Below are 22,012 nucleotides of genomic sequence, written 5' to 3' on the forward strand. Positions count from 1 at the left end.
AGGCAGCTTCACTGGGGTGGCTCACAGACCCACGGAGTTGTCTGAGTAAAGGCCAAGCCGTACACATTGCCCAGTCTTGCAGCATTTTCCCCAAATTGCCCCAGCAACATGAAGGAATTTCCCCCTCCCTCCAGAATTTGGGGCTGGGACAAGTTTAACTTCCAGGGGTAAGGGCTGAGCCTGGAGATGCAGTTCCCTCCCTGGCAAGCCCAGCTCTGGCACACAAACCATCCGTCTCTGCTCGGCTGTGACATCCCTGCAGCACAACTCCTGCGAGGGCCAGGCTGGCCAGCGGCTCTGCAGGAGAGCAGCCAATACCTGCACTTACCTTCTCTGGCTGAGTTTTAGCATGTCCAGGTAGGCAGCTCATTTTCCAAGCCAGAGAACATGATGCCAGCTCTGCTCCTCAGACAGCAGCAAATACCCCTTAGACATTTCTCCGGCCTCCCAGGCGTTCAGCGCCGTGGGAAGACTTGGGCACTTGGTGCTTTCAAAACAAGGTTTCATCAGCCCCAGGGAGCAGACAGGCCAGAGGAAAGGCTGGTGGCACACAGCCAGAGCATCATCTCTGGTCACTGGAGTCCTAGGAGAGAGCAGCTGGGAAAGTCCTTCGAAGCTGACAGTCCCCATTCCAGCCCACAGCGCTGGCCTCTGCTGGGGAGGCAACATGACAGAGCTTCCTCAGCAGCCCGCACTGCGTTCACTTGCCAGAGACCACAGGTAGTCAGCGGGTAACGAGGTGTGCAGGATGGAGGTGGTTCACCTTCCTCCTCTACAATCACTGTGCAGAGACCCTGCTCCCCTCACACTGCAGGGAGAACAAACGTGACACAAGGAAAGTTGGTTTCAGATTTGTATTTCTTTGAACTCTTTAAACCGGAGTGACTGAAATAGAAACTGTTTGAGTCCCGTCAGGGGGAATGACTTGTTAAAGACAGGGCAGGCAGTTGCCCCTGCCCCATGCCAACTTGTATAAATGTCAGCTGCCACTGTTTAGTAACTAGACAGTTTTCATACAAGTCCATGACTACACATTACAACACACCAGTTCCCAGTAGGAAATAACTTATGTGTACTTCTTGATTTCATCATACAGGACTAAGACAAAAGCACCACCCATTCCTCGGAGTACGTTCGACCATGCACCTTTGAAAAAGGCCTTGGCGCCCTCATCCTGGGCAATCTTCCGCCAGCAGTCGAGAGTGCCGGAGTACATTATGTCAGCTGCAGGAGACAGACAGCATTAGCAATTGGATGCTCATGACCCCGACTTCCAGGACAGACACAGCCTGACACATCTGCCAGCTTCATAACCTCACGTGCATCTCATTTCTTGACTTTCTCTAGTGTTAGTGCGTCAGAGGATAAGATCACTCAGGAGATACACTGCTGCTGCATTTCCCCTAGGAGACACTGGAAGAACCAGTTCAAGCAGAACGCAGCTCCTGTTAGCAATAGGACAAGGGGGCATGGGCTTAAACTCTACCAGGGGAAATCTAGGCTGGATATTAGAAAGAAATTCTTTACAGAGAGAGTGGTCAGGCATTGGAATGGCCTGCCCAGGGAGGTAGTGGACTCGCCGTCCCTGGAGGTTTTTAAGCTGAGATTGGACATGGCACTTAGTGCCATGATCTAGTAAACGGACTAGAGTTGGACCAAGGGTTGGACTCGATGATCTCTGAGGTCTTTTCCAACCCAGTCGATTCTGTGATTCTGTGATTCTGTGATTTGCTTTGACACCAACACTTCAGACCCATAAGCTATTGCACAGCCTCTTCTTGGCCCAGAGACACTAGTTTGCAACATCCTTGGGTGAGATCTGCTGTTCCTGCCTACTGCCAGACACCTCACTTGCGCGTGCCACCCCACAGGGGTGCTGTGGGGACTGACCTGTGTGTGCCCCCCACCTGCCATCTGCACCCGCAGCTCCTCTCGCACCCTGCTGTTTACCGGAGAGGAGGGGATATCTACATGGCTTGGTGAAAGCCAAACTGCTTTGCCTTCACCTCAGCTCCACAACCAACTTTTGATTCAGGGATGCCTGACACTTCCTACATGAGGAGGTAGAAACTTACTTCCTTTACGGCCAGACTGCATCATCATGCGACGACGAACGGTATCAAACGGGTAGGAGACAAAACCAGCAACAGCAGTAACCGTCTGAGCAATCATCCAGCTGACAACGATGTGTGTGTTCTTTGGGTCTGGAAGCATTCCTGCACAAGAGAGGTTTTGATGAGAACAGCAGGTGAGCCACCAGCATCTGCCAAAACACGCTGCAGACCTGCTGCAGCCCAGCATCTCCCTTCTAGCGCCGTTTCAGTCAACTCACCCTTTGCAGTGTCGTAGATGCCAAAGTAGGAGGCTCTGTAGATGATGATGCCCTGGACAGAGACACTGAAGCCCTGGTACAGGCCCCTGATGCCATCCGACCGGAACACTTTGATCAGGCAGTCACCGAGCCCAGTGAACTCCCGCTCAGCTGTGGATTTACCCACATCGGCTCCCAGGCGGGTTCGGGCAAAGTCCAGGGGGTAGACGAAGCACAGGGAGGTCGCGCCAGCGGCGCCCCCGGACGCCAGGTTACCGGCAAAGTACCGCCAGAACTGGGTCCGCTTGTCCACACCACCCAGGAAGATCTGCTTGTACTTGTCCTTGAAGGCGAAGTTGAGGGCCTGGGTGGGGAAGTACCGGATGACGTTGGCCAGGTTGCCGCGCCAGAAGGAGAGGATGCCCTGCTCGCGGGGGATGCGCACCACGCAGTCGATGATGCCCTTGTACTGCTTGTCGGCGGCGATCTGCTTGCTGGCGTGCTGCACCTGCGGGGGACACACGGCCGTCAGCGCCGCTCCCCCGCCGCCCCCGGCCCGCTGCTCCTCTCCCCGGGGCTGCCCCGGCCCCAGCGCTCACCTGCAGCAGCAGCTTGACCCTCTCGATGGGGGCGACGGCAGTTTTGGAGATGGCGGCAGCCACCCCGCCGGCGAGGAAATCCTTAAGGAAGGACACGGCCGCATCGGCCATGGCGGGTGGCGGCGGCGGGCGAGGCGAAGCAAACCAAAGCAAGGCGAGTGCGGGCGAAGCGAGAGGAGAGGACTAAGCAGCGGCGGTCGGCGGGAGGCAGCACTGGGCGGGGGACAGCACTGCCGGTAACGGGGCGGGCACCCGAAATGGCCGCTTATATAGTGACGGAGGCGGCACGTGGGCGGGGACCCGCGCACCGCCCCGTCCCGCTCGCCCATTGGCTGGCGGAAAGGGCGTGGCCGGCGCAGCGGGACGGGGCCGCCCCGGCAGCCGGCGGAGGCGCACGGCCGGGGTCCGGGGATCAGCCGCGACCAAGCACCCCTGGGGCACACACACCGGAGCACCCCCGGGATGAGGGCACCCCGCCAGCCCCCTGACCCGCCACACTCCTCAGCGGTGATGACGGCGCTTCCGTGCCAGCGACCCCCCAGCCCCGCCGCGCCACCCGGGTGCCATCGTGAAGGCGGCCGGGCAGACAGGAGGGAGCCTCAGAGTCCATGTACAGGACCAAGTCTGGGTGCCCAGTGTCACTGAACCCCACTCGAGACCCGCCCATTACCATCCCCACACCCCGTATGCAATGCTCTGGGGGGTCACAGAGCTCATGGTACCATATGGATTCCGTACATCAGCAAGGACATGCTCAGACAGACCCCACCATGTACCACCTACCACCTTTATTGTGTGATTGCAACCAAATGTCACCTGAACGACAGTTCAGCCACGTAAGAGGTGTCTCTGCGATCCAGCCTTGCTCTTAACTGGTTCTTTGTGATCTTACACCGTTTTACACACCAGTGACCCACTGCTGAGGCACTTTGTTTCAGTGCTCTCTTACCTTTCGGGGGATTTCTCAACGCATGAATGTGATTACGCAAAGTAGAGGCTTGGCTGACAAAAGGTAAGTGATTTATAGGCCGTAGGAGTATATTACAATACAAAGGTGTTATTAGCATATCAGAAACAAGTCAGAGGTACCTTTTTGACTCACGTGACGCTTGCCAGGTTTGAAGAGCTGATCAGACATTCATATGCACCCATCACTCAATCTTAAAATCTATTTAGAAATACAGCATTAGTAAAAAACATACAGGTACGCTTGGACAAGGTAAGGGCACTCTTTACAATCCGTTCCTCCCCAACGCACTCACAAGTCACATCGCCTTATTCATACATCTCAAATAAGTCTCAGTATTATTACCTGCACTGTGCAGATGGGGAAACTGAGGTACGGAGAAACATTTTCACTACAGGTTGATTACAGAGCCATAAGCACTTGCAGCCTCGGTGTGATGCATGAGACACCAGATCTGCTCTCTACCATCTTAATTTTTTTGCTATCAGTGCTTGTTTCTTCTCTGAGAAGAAAACCAGTGTGAAGTACCACTGAGCAGAACTGAGCCCATTAAGAGACATACTGCAAGACCTCAGCTGCAGAGTGCATCTTGCTCTTTCTGTAAATCTCTCAGTCACAGACTGTTGCTGTGCCGATCTGCCATCGCCTCATCCCGCCGTGACCTGGCCTCACCAAGCAGTTTCTGAGATTGACTCCTTTCCACCCAGCAGGGACGTCCGCGGTACAAAAACCATGCACAAAAAGCTGTGCAAACCAGCAGGCAAACACTGTTCTGAGCGCAGGCTGCTGCAGGAGGGCAGGAGCAGAGCCGGCGTGCAGAGGAGCTGCCGTGGTTCAGCCCAAGGCTGGTGGGACGCGCCGCAGAGGGCAGAGCTGCCTCCCCACGTGAACACGGGGTTTAAGGTTTTCTATCAGAAGGCACAAGGATGGGGCTGTTTCACAGCTGTACTCCTACAAAGGGACTGGAGCAACACCACAGGTTTGTCCAGAAACTCTCTAGACTGGTCAGAGGTGTATCGGTTGCTTTGGCACTGGCAATAACCTTGTCGTCTTGCAGAGAGGTTCCCATCCATATAAACTGTCTGTGGCTCCTGGATCACAGAAGTTAAAGTGTAAAAATCACAGGTTGTGTGCAAGGTGCTATTCTGCTGGCAAGCTCTGAGCAGCACAGTAGGACTGGGTCTGTGCAAGGGAACTAAAAAGCAGTTTCACATAAAAATAGAGTTTTGAGAATATCAAAACAACATGACAAGGCTTGTGACTCTGGAATATGACACATTTAAGAACTGCATTTTTCAGGAAATACTTCAGTTAGAGAACTTCAGGAAAACTATTTTTCAAAGCCTGAAATAATTCACACATATGCAGTAACAACACAGAAGAAAGGGGGACACATTTTCTCGTATGTGCTTGGGTTTGCAGGATTGTCGTTCAGTGTATCACAGTTCATTCTGCACAATCCTCTCTTAGCAAAAGCACAGTTGCAGCAGCATATTTTCACCTCTACGCTAAAGAGTCATACAAAATTATTATTCTCAAGTAAGTCTCAAAAACTGAAGAGTAGATTCTGGAGTGTGACTGAACTGAGACTAACTCGGCATCTGCAGAATGCCATGTCCACACAGTATCGCTAAAACAAACAACAAAAAAGGATATTTCAGTTGAAATTCTTGCATTTTGTATGTTTTCTAGTCTATATTTTTTTTTTCTAACTCGGTAGCTCAGATTACTTAAGAAAAAATGAATTTTATTATTATTTTTGAAAATAAAATTTATACTCTCATCTCAGTTGTCTTACCTTTCTGCAAGTGGTTGAATCTCAAAATGGCTATTCAGTATTGAAAAGCACCTAGAATAACATCATTTCAAGTTCCAACAGTTCAAACTAGTCACATCTCTCCAGTGTATGGTTGCTATTCCCATAGTTCATATCCATTCAGCAAATGAGATACTTTTGTGTTTTCATTCCTGGCACCGGTGTCTCAGTACTAAAACCACGCAATCTGCTGAGATGCTGGTACCTGTAGCTCGGTGTGTCTTTCTTGCAAAGTTCCTTAAGAAAGGTATTGTGTACATCTGCAATGGACACTCTGATGTCAGTTTTCAAGAGCTGATTTCCTTGGCTCAAAATTTTCCCTTCGGAGGAGCTTTAATTCTCTCAGTTCTTGTGGCTGTAAACTCTGGTCCACGCCAGGAGTTAGCTTGTAATTTAAAGGAGATTCAATATACCCGTTTCTGTACAGACAGACCCGCTTGCAGAATTCAAAGGTGCTAAACATAACACCAAAGTATGGGACAATCTGATAAAATAAATTAAAAAAAAAGGCAAGATGAGATTAAAAGCAATATTAGGCTCACTAGTAGCATTCTTAGCTTACATGTTTTAAAGAAGGAAACTTCTAGGACTTCAAATCTGATCTGATCTGCTATTAGAGTCTCACGTCAAACTAGGCTGGCACCTGCAGCATGCTGAAAGCAGACATTTATTATTGGTACGTAACTAGTTGTAAAAATATTGTGAGGAACGAGGTCTGTGCTAGCCTATAGATTACTACAACCTGTTAAATACCCCAGCAAACCCTAAGCAACCTCAGCAAATCCTTGTGGGAAATGTGGGATTAATTCTACATACAGCAGAGTGACTGAACAATTTTCTTCTTCTGCCCCATGCAGAATCCGCAGCTCTGGTGCCATGTGGCTTTATACCAGCCAAGGTAGGGCCAGGCACAGGCGAGCCATCACCATCAATCATGTCACTCAATTACCACTCATTAGCTGACCTGTAGTACTCCATGTAGGTAATCCTCACTGCAGCACTATAAAAATATATTTATGTAAACTAAATTACTTTCTGTTTAAGCTACTGTGCTTTATTTCATGCTTTCAACTCAGCAAGGGCTGTAGTGACCAATACACACGAATTAAATTGCTGGTGGAAAGCACTGCTTTTGGCTTCTGAGGAAGTGGCTTATACAAGCACAATTTTCTTTATAGCTCGGTACAATGTCGAATTACGGGAGCTCAGCAGAGAAGCAGAACATGTTTGGCTGTTTTAAGTGGATCACTTGCAAGCCCCCAGCCATGCCCTGCTCATGTTAGCAGCACTCCTTTCTCTAAGGACATTCAAACAAAGTTGAAAGTAGTCACATCTAGAAGCAAAGCTTACGTTTGGGGAAATACGACCAAACCAAGCTCCAAAGCTGGTTTATAACCTGGTTTATAACCTGCTTTATAACCTGGTTTATAACCTAGGTTCTACGTGTTCTGTTGGGGACTCTGTGATCTATAAATTGCTAGTAAGCACGGAGGCATGTCAGAAGCTTTATAACCCCCACTGTCCAAATGTGTGTCTGGATTACTTCAGGACAGTCTTTGATGGGGATGAAAGCAAAACCTCACCTTGAGCAGGCTGGGTGTGAGCCCACTCCAGAGCCCCAGCACACCTTTGTTCTTCACCGTTTGTCGGAAACAGTCGGCCATGCCAGTGAAATGCACATCAACGGCTCCGTAGTGGGGAAGCCAGGGACTCTGTGCCTGTCCAAGAGAGACCCAGGAGGATTTAGAATAAGCAAAGGAAAACCAAGGTAATGAAAGATAATTATTTTCTCCATTCTGGTACATAAGGAACACTTAATGCCAGGTTTCAACAGACTGATCCGGATTCTTCTGTCAACCCAACAGGTTCAGCTGTTTTGCCTTGAAATACAAACTAAGAATGGAAGGAATTAACTCTCTGATATGTACAGAAGAGAGAGCAGTAATTTCACACAGCACTTCCTTTTGTGCCATGTCACTACTAGAAACAGATCCCACCCTTGTGAAGGCAAACTGTCTGAACCAGAGCAGCACAATGCATCAGTCCCACGGGTGGCAGCGCTCGGGTCTGGGCAGAGGCATTTCACACCCCTGGAAGCGGAGCAGCTAGGAGAGGGGAGCGCGGGGCTGGCCCCAGGTGTCACACCGCCCTCCTGTGACTCTGACCCAAACAGAAGCGCACGCACACCTGATTCTGGCTGCCAGGGCTGTGTCCACGCTGCAGTGAGAAGGACAAACTGTACTATGGGTTGAGGAGCAACAGCAGAGCAGACACAGAAGAACAGAGACTTTGGCCCAGGCTGTACAAGCCCACCAAGGGCTGCAGGTGAGCAGCTGGTACCTGTGTTCCCAAACCTTTGCTACGTGGCCAGTTGAATCAGACTGACTGAAGTTAGCTTGGGAGCATCCTGCTGGCCTGCAGCTACACTTCCAACCACAGCACAGACAGCATCTGTCCACACAGACAAAGTGTAGCCAGTCATTTTTAACAGCAGAATCCTTCCTTCATTAATCTCCTACTGCGTTAGCACAGACAGAATAACCTGACCTGGAGTAATCCCATCCTTATCCATCTGTGCACATGCAGCCACGGGTTCAGTTTGTACCGGCTAACCAGGGTTTCACTCAAACACACAGCAAGTGACACTGCTCGGTCACGAGTGTGTGGGGACCCCCGGGACCCCAGGAGATGACCCGCGTGTGCAAGTGGATCAACACAGGGCAAAAGCTGGATAAAAATGGCACTTGTACAATTAACTGCTTGATGAATATGGATATTGTTATCCCCTCACGGATCTGAAACACCATGTGGTGTAGCACTTTTTCCCTCTTGGCCAGACTAACCTACAGCTTCTCAAGGCTGCTCATAAAGACCTCTCATAAACCAACAAGTGGTGATGACACTTCCCAGATGCCTCAGCTATAGCATTTTAAATACTTGGCAACTTAGATGCTGGAAATGGAAACGGATCAAAACTTATGCTCCAGGCATATAAAAGAAGATGCTAATCAGTTTTAATGCTGTTGCATGCCCTTGCATTTCTGGCAAATCTACTGGTAAAATTTAGAAGCTGACCAAAAAAAAGCCCTAATCATGGCACACGCTAACTGCGTAGTCTTCTTTATCTAAAAAAAAAAAAACCACATTCGATTTTTTTCTCATTTTTTTTGTGCATCATTGAAATGCATGTGAAATACTTTTGACGGCAGGTAACAGGCAAATCTATAGAGTTTCATTTTGACAGGGCTTTGGGAGGTGATGTCTGCCCTGACAAAGGAGGCAGTTGGCTTCCACCACATCCTGATCTGTTATCTTCTGGATCCCTTTTATCATGCCCTGGCTCTTTTACCTCAGACAAGAGTAGGGCTGAGGATTTAATCCATGGTCTTTTACACTTTAAGGAGGGGAGAACAGAAGCATTTGCATCTCTCTGAGCTTAACAATGTACTTGATTTGTAAGAGAGGGATCACATTTGTGGGGGAGAAAGTATTTCAGCCGTTGCAATTGCTCATCCCCTTTGTGTCTACACTGGCCTTGTGAACTCCATGGGGCTACAGCTGTTTCCATAATTCCCAGCTGTGGTCCCAGCTCCCACAGTGTCCTGTTTTAGGCCTCACAGAAGCAGACATCATGGGATTGAACTACTGAGATTTCGCAGTATTACCAGCCCTGCCTTTGCAGGTAGTTCAAGGTAACGGAGCTAGTCTGGTAGCCAAGGGTCATGCACATGTTCACTTACACTCCTTTGCTACAAGGAAGCTCAGCTGTGTGCTTGGCTCTGCTACTTAAGGAGTGTAAAGGTTTAAAAAGCAATAGCTAAATCCAACAGTGAGAAAGAGAGAAACAGCTTTTCAAACCTCAATCCGCCATGCCACTTCTAAGCAGCTTGAATCCCTTCACTTTGACACCGCTTGACACTATGGGCTGCTGCATGAAAACCTGTTTGTTTTTAAATGCTCCTTCCCCCCGCTACGGCCGCCTCTCAGTGCAGAAGGCTGGAGACACAGCACAGCTCCCCGCACTAGCAGCACGCCAAGGCATCGCTCACAGCAGCAGCAGGGCTAAGTTAATCATCTTATTACCACAGATGGACAATGGGTTCTCTAAATTAAAGCACAGCACATGCAGAATTGGCTCCATCTGCTCTCTCACAAACACAGTCTTTTAGTATCCGGAGGCCAAGTCTACTAAGTCACTGATGCATCCCCAAAGTTAGCGCTCTTTTTCAATATCTAAACCCAAGAGAGAGAGACATGTATAAAAAAACCCCAAAAACTAAACCTACATGCACTCACGTTTTTTATATAAACAAAGTATTTAAATCAGGGTGAATCATCACGACAAATCTCAAGTTAATTACTACCTAGGGACTCTTCAGACACCCTTGTCTGCATCACAAGGTGACTGCCAGAACAACATAGTCCCATTCTGGGAACTAATCTCACAGCCCCGTACAAAGATTTCCCCCTCAGTGACCTCCCCAGCCCCTCTCCTCCCGCTCAGTTCCTCTGAGCACTGAAGGATGGATGTAGCTCACGGCGGCTGCTGGGAGAACCGTGCCCATCCACAGATCCATCCCTTGGACCTTTCCAAAGCTCACAGGAGCCACACGAGGACCAAGCCGAGCCCACCGGGCCGGGCAGTGGCACTCACAGCGGCTGGGCACATCAATTCCCACTTGTGCTTTAGGACATTTTGGGTTGCAGCTGTCTCAATTTAAACGTATCAGAGCCTATTTAGAAATATCTCCCTCTCAATTTATACAATTCCTCCCCTTTTCCTGTTCATAAGTTTGTTGGTACAAAGATTTGCCAGTTATTTGGTTTCTGAATTTGTAGTACTGTTGGCACAGACTATGAAAGATCAACTAAATGTGAATGGGTGCCATAGGTGGCATGCTATCCTGATGGCAGATATAGCAAAATTGCTTGTTATTTGATATTTCAACAGATTCAGGTATCCTACACTTCTGATGAATTAAAAAAAAAGGCAGCACAGGAAGGCACTTTAAAACACAGCTCAAGAGTTCATGCTCTTAATCCAGAAGCTAAAATAAGAAGTCTTTGCAGTCTGGGTTAATATGGACACATGCAGCCGGCAAGCGCAACTGTAGTTCAAAGGGAACTGAAGGATAAATACTGCAGTTTTCATTCAGCTAATGCCACTAGAGTCAAGAGAAATTTCACTCAAGAGAAAGTTGAATGCTTGAGAGATTATTTCATGCCACTCAAATAACTAAGAATTAAAATGTAAATAAGTATTAACACTGAGGAAAAAAGCATGCATTCTCTTGGGCTAATCAATCCTCCCTCCTGGAGGACAGCCTTACCTGGCAGTCACTGTCGTTTGTGTGTCGGTGGTTCAGTAATGCTGACCTACCCTGGTTAAAGTCCACCCGAGACGCTCGGGCATGCAGGCAGGTAAATGACGACAAGCTATCAGGAGGTGATCGGCTCCCGAGCTGTGACCTCCAGCTCCTGCACTCGAGGAACATGTTGTCCTTTCCTCCGTAACCTGAACTGAGGCCAAACCATCTCACCTTTCTGAGATCAATGGCACCGAGTGAGCAAAACAGCTCGCAAGTCTGACTCCTAGCTTTAAACATATTATTGCCAGGCCTGCTTTCCCTGAGGCTTCAGGGTTTATTGCAAAATCCTTCCTTGGCCACTGAACCTAAGCTTTCCTTGCTTTTAACACCTGTGGTATGAAGAATGTAGAGGTCTTTTTCCTCAAGACAGTGCAAACCCCTTGCACGACAGCTCTGCATGGAGGAACCAAGGAGAAAATAAACATTTCACGGGATTTGTGTTTTACAGAGGATAGATTTCCATTGGCCTTATGTGGGTGAGGTAAGGAATTACACCAAATCAATCAAAATAAATCAGATATAAAAAAGAGAGCACCCATAAATTTTTAGAAGGCAAAGCCTGTGTTACACCTGGTAGTTTTCTTTCAGGCATTGTTTCAACACTTTACTGGGCCACGTACTTCCAAAGCTGTAGGGCATTATTCTGCAACAGCCTCAGAGAAAGGGGTATAAAATATATTTATAGCAACACCCACAAAATGGTAAAGAATGCTGGTAGCTGAAAGCATTTAGACATAGGGGAAAAGAGGAGGAAGGAAGGGATTTTACTAATACTGGAATCTGCTGTCTGTTACCTATTTGCTAATAACCAGAGGAGCCAGGCTGGTCCCAAGCCCAAGTGCCACCCAGGGCATGGGGTGCTGGCTAATGCCTGAACCCCAGCACCAAGAAGGGGAGTGTGAGATCACAGGGAAAAGAAGTAAGAAAGGAAGAACTCACACTGCAGCCTCCCCTTCAGCTGAAATATTTTTGAAGGTTTGTCTCTCTCTGTGCACTTGTTTTCACAAAACTTGAACTAAGGTAATATCTCTGGAACCTCCGCTCCTCTGTCAAGTTAAGTTGACATGAACAGCAAGATCAAAAGTCACTGGGGACAAGGGTAGACAGCTAGGAACCATATAAGCCTTACTTCCACCAGAAATCAGACTAAAGTAGTCACAGTGCTCCTTATTTCCTTCCACGCTATGGAATTTGCCACTCTGTGTGATCAAATGGCTCCATCTCTGAATATTTTCAAGGCTCAAGCTCCCATGTCGCTGACTATCAAGGGTCTCCCAGCCCTGAGTCTGAGAGCACGTATGCTTTCGAGATGTCATGTGAACCACACGACCCAAAAAGCATTTCTTATTTTTAAACTGGGTCGCGACTCAAATAACTTTGATATTCCCAGCTGACAAGAACACAGATCTCACCAAGGGAAGGGACATTGCAGCTTGAGAGCTCTCAGAGGCTGCCACGTGGCACCAGTGGCCGTGTCCAACCGCACAGCCCTCTCTGCAGGTCACTCGTGTTTAAGGAACACGGGAGCCCTGTCTCCTCATTTCAGCAGTGAGGAGGTGCTTTTCTAACAAACATTCATCATTTTCTTTTCCAAAGTTTTGTTTATAACCCAGCCACTGGGCTCTTCCTAGACTGACTTTTACCATGCAAGAAACATAGGAGACTACTTTAAAATAAATCCTTAAATAACAGCACCACTTTTAAAGAAAGACTTCAGTATCTCCTTTAACTGACTTCAGACTAGAAATGTGCCAACAGGACACAATACTGTACTTTAAACAGGCTACTTCACGAAGGGAATGACTGCTTAGCTTTCTCCAGCTTACTAAGAACTCACAGCATTTACACCATTTACAACAGCTTTTACATTTGCAGAGCATCTTGTGTTCCAAAGAACAAAAAACCCCCAAAACCACAAAACAACACAACCCCCCAAAGCCCCCAAACACTTTGCAGATTTATAGGCAGCTGAGGCCCAGCTGATTCACTTTTGTCACCTGAAAGAGGCCACTTCTTGGGTGATGGGTGGCAAGAGTCCACCAAGAACAGTCAGCCTCTTGCTTTACGGCAGTGGAGGGAATTTAAAGCCTGGATTTTTAAAACAAAAAGGTCACTACTGAATGATGCTCTCCCCAGAGAGATGTCCTCACAACTTGACGATTCTGTGCAGTCAACACCAAAAATGTGCTGAATGCTGCAGTATACTACAAGTATGGTTATTCCATGGTACAAGGGTCTGATGGTAAAGCCATCCCCAAGTGTCACTTACTGGTGAAGCAGAGTTTCACACAAGTTTTGGTCACAGAAATTAGAACAAGCTACACCAAAAAAATATGGGGACAAGACTGAGCTTCTGCAAACTGCGCAGTTTGTCCATGTAGGCAGGTGGGGAGTAACTGTGCAGCTGAGGGAGCATCTGTGAAACTTCAGAGTCATCTTTGTGCATTTTGCTTAACAAAGCTACCACAGGCAGAGGTCAGTTTGGAATGCAGGCTGAGAAGTGCCACCCAGGTATTAGGTTTGCGCTGACCATTTGCGTGGTTGTAGATTCTCAGTTCTACACACAGCCTGGGACTGGTGTCATTCTAATGATAATAATCTTCTGTATGCCACACAGCAGCTCCAAGTTTGTCTTGCCTAACTGAAATGCCAGAGCTCAGTCCAATATGCACTGATGAAGGTCGTCACAGGCAAAAAGATGATGTGGGGAAGTGGAAACGTACTACCAGTGCTTCCCTTAGGCCCAGACTCATTCATAACCAGGTATTTCCCTGCTTAAGGTAAAAAAAATAGAAAAAAAATTTAAAAGTGTTCTTGTAGGCAAGTTTGCAAAAGTAAAAGTGCAGTACCTGAATATCACTTGGATACTGGATTTAACAAAGAACATGATATTGTGACATAAGGAAGGAAAGCCAAGACTAACAGGCAGAAGGATATAAAGATGAGTATGTCTTTGTTCAGAAACTGACACAGCATAAGAGTGAGTCAGGAAAGCATCTCATACAGAACACCCTTTTGAACAACCCTCTCCTTCACTAATCCCCTTCTACAGATGCACAACAAAAGCCATATTTCCATGCTGAAACATGCATACAGTACCTCTTAATTCTCTAACATGCCAATCAGGAGCAAAGTGAAAAAAAGGAGAACAAAGGAATAAAATTAGGATAAACACAACATAGAGGACTCACATCCAGTAAGACTCACTCGTATTAATTAACATTTACTTGAAGAAAAACATTCAAGTGTATTTAGCAAACATAGAATCTTGGTAAAAGAAAAAAGCAAACATGATAAAGGTAATTCTAATAGCAGAGGGGGAAGAGCCATGGTTACAGAGCAAATCTGACATCATAAATCATCACTAAAAACACAGAGGTAGGACTGTTCACTGACAGTCAGCTCCTGCTCCCACAGATGTCAGTGACAGAAGCTGCTGACGTCAGCAGTGTAGGATTCAGATACGTAAAATGAGAAAGGAGGAAACAAAATTACTACAACTGAGATTAAATATAACACCTTCTCCTTCCTCCCATAAAAGAATTCATTTTCTAGTCTGTGCAAACAATTTGAGCATTGTCTAGATGAAGAGATGGATGGAGCTAACTTGTCCAAGACTGTCAAGCTGTCAGGTGAAGACCCGAACTGGATGTTCTGGTCTCAGGCTTGTACTCCATCCCAGAATCAGAGAAGGCAGCCTTGTGTCCTAGTTTCTCAGTTTTTGAAGTTCCTGAGATTGCCTTACAGTTCCCTGGTTCCCCATCACAAACAGGGTCACTGGAAAAGTCATCTTTGGCAATATGCAGCCTCCACCTTCCAGATCGGTGGGGCAAAAGAGAAGTGAGAGGATTTGATACCGACCTCTGCAATGTGCTGGGTTCCTCGTCTCGCCAACACCAGCGTTCACAGCTTCCAAACAAAGCCAGCATTTCCCTACCTGCACTGTAGAGCTCGCACACCAGGTCTGGGGGTAGCTGGAGGCTTTGGTACCCCTCAGTTTTTATCAGCTAGAAACATGAATCGCTCAATAAAGGCTGATTGGAATATGATGTCTGAGAAAAACTGTCATCAGAAGTATCTGCTCCTGTTTTTTACAGAACGCTAAAATGTCTTGAAGCTCTGTTTTCCCCTTTATTCTTTCTCTTTCTAGGTCCCTTTGCATGACACCTTTTCTGGTGCCATCTTAGACATTTCTCTCTTCTGATCACCACCCTGCAAACTCAACAGACCAGCAAGCAAGCACAAAGCAGACCTTATCGCCACAAGGCTGGGCTATACCTTGCCGCTTACTGTGAAAAATAAACTTGGATGACTCTACACGAGTTCCAGTGAGCTCTTAGTATCGGCTTGGGTGCATTTTTCAACAGGTCTCTTTTCCGGACAAGCCACTGTGACTTATGTAATTTCCAGTACCAAACAAATTATGGGCTTTCACACCAAGGCAGCTAATTATTTTGAAACACCTTTGCCCTACCCCTGCCTTCAGAATAAACCACTGAATAGGAGGTGTCTCTCTAAGTCTGGAAAATCACTATGCAGTTGTTGCAACACATCTATGAGAAAAAAAACCTCTCTGTTGTCGAGCCTTTTTTCTGTCCAAAGTGGTTTTAGCATATCCATTTCCTATATATTCCGGAAATATATCCAGTTCCCTTCTTATTCTAGAGGTGCCAGTCAGATATTTTAAGTATCCCTTTGGTGAAAGAGTACAGCCTAGTGGCAGGAAATGAAAGATGGGCCTGTCCCACTTCTCTACTTGCCTGTCAAGACAAAGCTGAGCACAGAACACAGCATCACACCACTTACAACTGGAGGTTATGAAAACTGAACCTTCAGTGACTGATGTGTCGATAGAAAAGATTAAAGAAGAAGTCCAAGTAAATGCCTTTTTTTCTTTATTCTTTAGTACACCAGTGTTGCTGTGAGCCTAAGGACATAGAGAAAAAGACTTGTAGGGAATAACGGCGTTTCTTAGACCCACTGATACAGCTGGAAAAAACAAGTTTTCATGCTCAGAATCTCTTTCTGACCCAAGACTTTTATGAGATACCTGATGAAAGGCCTCAGCTTAAAGATTGGCTTCTGGACATATCAGCTACACAAGCTGTTCTAATAAAAGACACTGTTTCTCCTGCTGAAGTCCCCTGTTATGAGATGGAGAGAGGACAATGAAGGCTTCTGCGCCACTGGATCCGAGCTCTATCTGAAAAAGGGAACCTGGGGAATCACGTGAGGGGAATTCACAGTTCCACTGACCTCTTCCTGGCTTGTGACTTACCAACCAGACTGTCAGTTGAGGAGGGGGAGGGGATCTATATAATGATGCCACATCAAGTGACTGTTTTTTTGGTAAGATCACAAAAGCTTTCCCTAAATCTGCAGTCCTACAAGCCAGGCTGAAAGAATAAACTCATTTGCAGCAGCCAGAGAGCCACCAGATAATGACAGCTATTCACTCTCACTCCGCTGATGGAGTTCTAATTAAAAGTCAACATCATGAAAAGAACTATGGAAGCTGCGGGGTGATTTGGTTTTTTATTTGTTTGTTTTTTAATCATTATTATTAAACTTTGAGGAGCAAGGATCAGCAAGATGATATAAAATGATAAAGTAATTTGATGAAGTAAATTTATACAGTAACTCTCATGCTGCTGATGCTCCAGGAAAGCAGGAGCACCAGCAACTGGGAAGTCACTTATTAAACAGAGCAGTGAGAATAAGAACAAGAACAGTCCTCACCCTTCAGACTTAACACCTGCTGTACAAGTTTCTTGTGGCTGCCATTAAGTATGCCAGGCATAAATGGCAGACACACGGGTTATGAAAATGACACGGATCTCATTCGCCCTACCTGCCACCAAGTGAACCGAATGCCTGTACTTGACAGCAGGTTTGCCCATTCTGAACTGTGAGACTTTGATGGAATTGCTATGAAAAGGAGAAGAAATAAAGCTAAAGACACAGAGTCTGAGACTATACATATACTCAATAATAGTACTTGAACTCACCTTGAAAGTGTAACAACACACTTGCAATAATAATTTTCAGACTTAAAAAATGCCAAAACAAACCCGACAAACAAAATAAAAACCAACCAACCTAAACCAAAGCCTCTGTAGCTGTCTGGTAACAGAAACAAAATGACACTCATGATCTCCGGGCTGGTCTTGTCCGGAGCTCCTACAACAAGGATCTATAACAAAGGACTAGTAACATGAACGTTCTGTACCTGCATCTTCCTCTTGACAGTCTCAAAGGGGAAAGAAAGCGTCTGTGCCACACCAGCTGTGACACAGCCGTTTATGAAGTTCTGGAGAGGAGTGAAATGAACTATGGGTTCTCGCCAGATTTTGTCCAGATTGATGTAAACAAAGAACGAGCCTGCAGAAAACGGGACCGCACCTAGAAAGCAAACCAGACAGAAGGTGTATATCAACACACTGTACTCTAAGAAAGATCAAGATTTTGAAGGTTTTACTCTTTAGCCACTGGTTTGCCACCAAACACCCACGTTGTAGCAGGTAGATGTACCAACAGGGACATATATTTACATGCTAAAATATGCATGTTGCCAGAATTATTAACTGCTTTAGTCTTCTGACAAGTCAGCTCCTTTTCCAGGTGATCTCTTTTGTGACAAGCTCCCTCTCCAGCCCAACCCAACCCCAGCAGTTGTGCAGAGTCGCCTCTCCAGTCAAGTGGATGACAGATATTTCTGTCCTCTTTTGGTTGTCTCACGCTCTCATCAATTTTATAGTGGGATTATGCATTATTATTATTATTATTATGCTTTTTTATAATGTCATTTGTGGAAAGGTGGACTGAAAGTTAAACGGCATTTTTAAAAGCTATAGAGAGTAAATAAATTAATAAAAAGTAATTTCAGTTGAAGAGAGAACATCACTAATCTTCACTTTTCAAATGAGTCACACATTTCTGCTCATACTGCTTTACTGAACAGGTAGGGGACACTCTCACACCTAGGTAGGAATTAGGAACTCTGTACATACTTATATATATAAGAGTTAAGTGGTAGAAATCTTGCATCCAAGCACAACTAGATCATCTAAAAAAGAAGGAAAAGGGTATTTTGTTGAACGCTTAACCATACATAAAATGCTATGTACTTGGCCATAATTTGAAGCAATAAAGCTGCAACAGAGGTAATTAATATTGTTGAACCTTGTAAATCTACACACCTTTTACAGAACAAGATTACTATTAGTTTTTGAAATCAAGTGAGCAAACAAACACACTACATAGCTGCAACAGACAATGCATAACGAGGTGATTTTCCCCAAGTATTATTTTACCTAATATAGCTGGTGAAACACCACGGTAGAGTGCAAGGAATCCCTCTTGGTGATAAATTTTGTAAAAAGCATGAAGAATTCCTTTGTAAGACGGTTCCAGCCGGTTTTGCACGATGAGCCGTGTTTTAATTACGTCAGTGGGGTGAGTCACGACGGTTGCGACCATGCCAGCCAGGCTGCCTGCCATGATGGCTCTCCAGTGGGAAATATGACCCAGCTCATCCGTGAAAAGGATAACAAGCCTAAAGTAAACACATAAAAGAGCCATTATTAATGACAGCACAAACAAAACACATGAAAAATTAAGGCAGATAACTCTTGATGTAATTGTTTGTCTGCCCACAAGCCCCTTCAGCAGCAGGAGTTAAAATTTTAACGTGTTTAATCCAAGACCTTACTATATACAACACCACACAGGCATTGGAACCTCTGTGAAACAGAACATGTGAACGGGCAAACGTGAGCAGAGTCAAAAAAACATGCCTAAGAGCCCAAAGAGATTTTGGGTAAATGTGCTCTGCACAGAAGTGCAGAAACGCAGAAGTTGTAATTAACAACTAAGTCAGGGACTACAATATATAACTCTGCAAAAGTAATTTGCGTTGATTTTAGTGTTACCGAGCTAAGACACTTCCAGTAGCTGAAAGACCTTCCTGAGAGGCAGCTTGAACAGCTCTGCTGATACCACAGTTCCCAGCACAGACTGAGCTCACGTTGAGTTGTGGCACTGCGCTGGAGGTCCAGAGCACCAATTCAACAACTAAAGAATCTTCAAAGATACAGAGACTAATTGCTCAAACTATTTACTTGTTCGCTTTGCAAGAGACTTCGAAGTAATTTTTTTGACCACCCAATCCTCATTTACAATTCCACTTCCGGGATGAAAATTACCATGATTTAAAACATGTCTGCAAGAAATTCTGTGCTCATCAGTCATCAGTTAGAGACATCAGTCTCACCCCCCACCACAAAGTTATCATGTGAGAATACGTAGATAACATCATCGCGGACCACTGAGAACAACTGAGCCTTCCTCTGCTGCTTATGTTGGGACAGAAAGGTCCACAGGGATACTGCTCTGGAGAAGACTCACATCCAGGCACTATTACGCTCAGGAGGTTAAGTCTAAATCTGAAATTTTGAATTGAAGCACAGAGTTTTAAAGGCTAACCTACCACTTGTGCATTTGTGATGCACAGCAGGACTTTCCTGTGTGCACAGGACACTCCTACATTGGGGAGAAGTGTCATGGAAGCAGCAAGAAACAAGTAAAAAGACTTGAGAGGAGAATCTTAGCCAGAGGTAAAGAAACTCATCATTATATTTTGGAAGCATCAACTAAACTGCCTAAATAGCAGATTTACATTTAAACTACACAGTATTACCATGTCCAGAACAAATTAATTTTCGAAGATTTACAAGTCAGTGCTTGCTCAGCTGATGTTTCTCCACAAGCGTGCACTTTCTACTGCATGACTGATCTCTGCATCCGCTTGCCTCATGCCCTGCAGACAGCCCGGAGCAGAAAGACCAGCCAAGCAGAAGCAAAAGGGCACAAACTGTTTTTCCTGTGTGTCTTGTAGGGTCCCTAAAGCAACACGTCCTGATTTTCCTGTGTGTGTACAAAGGCGTGGGAGGGTGGTGGCATGTATCCAGGCACTACCCAGGTAACATTTAAAAATGCCAAGGAAACACAGATTCTGTGCACGGTGACCAGTCAGCTCCCCCCGCACCACTCACCGCTCCTGGGGCTGCCGGCTGGGATCAGCCCGGGCCTCCTGCAACTGGCATTATTATTTACTTAAGTTACCGGGTCACATTTCTCTCGTTTTGTGTTTCTTGCTTTTATATACACCATTTTCCCACTAGAAAATACATTAAAAATTCCCCAAATAACAAATTGAGAAATATGTGTATGCAGCTTTTGTTTAATTTCCTCATAGCTTACTTCCACTTGAGAACACTTTGTGCAAACTAGAGACAAACTATAGCCTTGCAAAGGCTGTTTCAAGCTGAACAATTAAGTTATTTTGCTCAAAATCAACTGGTTTAAACTGGTGCAACACAATGACTCTTCTGTGAACTTTAAATTACATTTAAACCACTGCTTCTGCCTTCTCACTGCCATTACTCCTCCCCTTGTTTGACCAGCGTTACAAGCAGAAGGTTGCAACAAAGCCACCCAATTCCAGGGTCGCCTCATCTATCATCACCAAAAAGGCTCAGGCAGAAGTGAGAGGATGACTCTTGCTCAGACAGATGAATGACAAACCCCAGCCAGCCCCACAGCGGGGTGGTCTGGCCAGTGCGGGCTGAGCCCACGCTGCTCCCCACCCAGCACAGCCCACGGACTGGAATAACCCACCGCCCAGCTGGGCGGAAATGTCAAGTGCACACCGTGCACCAGCTGACCTTCATCAGCGAAACCCAACCCTCAAAGCGGCAGAACACGCTGGTGCGTGCAAACAGCCAGACGCTCCTGTCCAGGGCTAAGAGATACCAGCACCAAAACGGAATCCTAGGAAGGAGAGCGGGTCGGCAGAGCTCCGCGTTGATCCTGCTGCAGTCCTTCCAGTGTTTACCTAAACTTAACATCTGTGTGTTATCAAAAACAGGATCTTAAAAAAAACGATGTCACATATCAACTTCAACCCTTTTCAAATTTGCACAACAACCGCTGCATGACAGGGTAAAAGATTTGAATCACCAGTTTGCTGTTATTCTGATTCAGATAATATAAATACTTGAAAGTATACAAACAAAATAGACTGTCTGCAAGGAACAGATGTCGCAGTCACATTTGTAGGCAGCACTTTTCTAAAGGAATCTGGCTGAGCGGCTTCAACAGACCATCAACCCTTCACCACTTGATGAACACCTCTGACTTACTAAGTAGTTGCTGGCATACCACCAGGCCCTAAGAGCTGCTATGCGCCTGATAAACTAAATAAATGAAATGGCGAAGTTATTATCCAGGGTGCATGTCTTTGAGCAAAGACACGCACAACCAGCTATCCGTCCAGCTAAGGCAGAGACATTAAAGCGTCCCTGCGGAGCGAGCTCTGCGCTCTCCACCCCTCCCGTGCTGTAGCAGACACGCACGGCAGGAGCGGAGCGCACCCTCCCCGCGGCCCCGTCCCGCTCGCTTACCGGCGGGAGGCGGCGAGCTGCAGCGCGCTGTAGGGGAAGAGGCGCAGGCAGGCGGTCAGGTTCCCCTTCCAGAGGGCCCGCACGCCCTCGGCGCGGCACAGGCTGTGCCCGGCGCCGCGCAGCCCCCGCCGGCAGTGCCAGGTGCCCACCTGCGCCAGCACCGTCAGCAGCTCCAGCGGCGCCGTCAGGCTGAGGCTCAGCGCGCCCGCCAGCCCGGCGCAGCACAGCCGCTGCAGGCCGGTCACCCGCCCGTCCCGCCGCCAGGTGGCCATGGCCCGGCCCGGCCCGGCCCGGCGCGGCGGCACTGCCGGCGCTCACAGCGGCGCGCCCGGCTCGGCTCGGCCCGGCCCGGCCCGGCGGGGCGCGGGCAGCGCGCGGGCGGCTCCGCCCTCTGGGCCGCGGGGCTCCGCCCGCAGGGGCTGTGCCGGACGCTGCCCCCGCCGTGTCTCCAGGCGGAAGGGAGAACGCGGGCCCGGGCTCTGCGCCG

General features: G+C 47.1%; 2 protein-coding genes across 4 annotated transcripts; both read right to left on the reverse strand.

The window, feature by feature from the left end:
• Positions 1 to 840: 840 nt before the first annotated feature.
• On the reverse strand, positions 841 to 3,357 carry SLC25A5 (solute carrier family 25 member 5). The gene is made up of 4 exons (XM_065077795.1): positions 2,911 to 3,357; positions 2,333 to 2,819; positions 2,076 to 2,216; positions 841 to 1,224 (listed from the first exon to the last, which is right to left on the reverse strand). The coding sequence occupies exons 1-4, from the start codon at positions 3,019 to 3,021 to the stop codon at positions 1,067 to 1,069; spliced, it is 897 nt and encodes a 298-aa protein (XP_064933867.1). The 5' UTR covers positions 3,022 to 3,357; the 3' UTR covers positions 841 to 1,066.
• A 326-nt stretch (positions 3,358 to 3,683) lies between these two features.
• Positions 3,684 to 21,900, reverse strand: SLC25A43 (solute carrier family 25 member 43). Of its 3 annotated transcripts, none has more exons than XR_010475670.1 (6): positions 21,526 to 21,900; positions 18,376 to 18,617; positions 17,292 to 17,464; positions 16,914 to 16,990; positions 7,277 to 7,411; positions 3,684 to 6,177 (listed from the first exon to the last, which is right to left on the reverse strand). XR_010475670.1 is itself a non-coding variant. In XM_005500533.4 (5 exons), exons 1-5 carry the CDS (start codon positions 21,795 to 21,797, stop codon positions 5,974 to 5,976), a joined length of 1,026 nt encoding a protein of 341 aa, XP_005500590.3. In that variant the 5' UTR covers positions 21,798 to 21,897; the 3' UTR covers positions 3,684 to 5,973. The 3 variants fall into 3 exon arrangements, 1 of the variants encoding a protein (XP_005500590.3); XR_002411111.2 differs by lacking the exon at positions 16,914 to 16,990 and having other exon boundaries at positions 3,684 to 5,507; positions 5,676 to 6,177; positions 21,526 to 21,897; XM_005500533.4 differs by lacking the exon at positions 16,914 to 16,990 and having other exon boundaries at positions 21,526 to 21,897.
• Between the last annotated feature and the right edge of the window lie 112 nt (positions 21,901 to 22,012).

This window comes from Columba livia, chromosome 12 (assembly GCF_036013475.1).
Source record: "Columba livia isolate bColLiv1 breed racing homer chromosome 12, bColLiv1.pat.W.v2, whole genome shotgun sequence".
NCBI lineage: Eukaryota > Metazoa > Chordata > Aves > Columbiformes > Columbidae > Columba > Columba livia.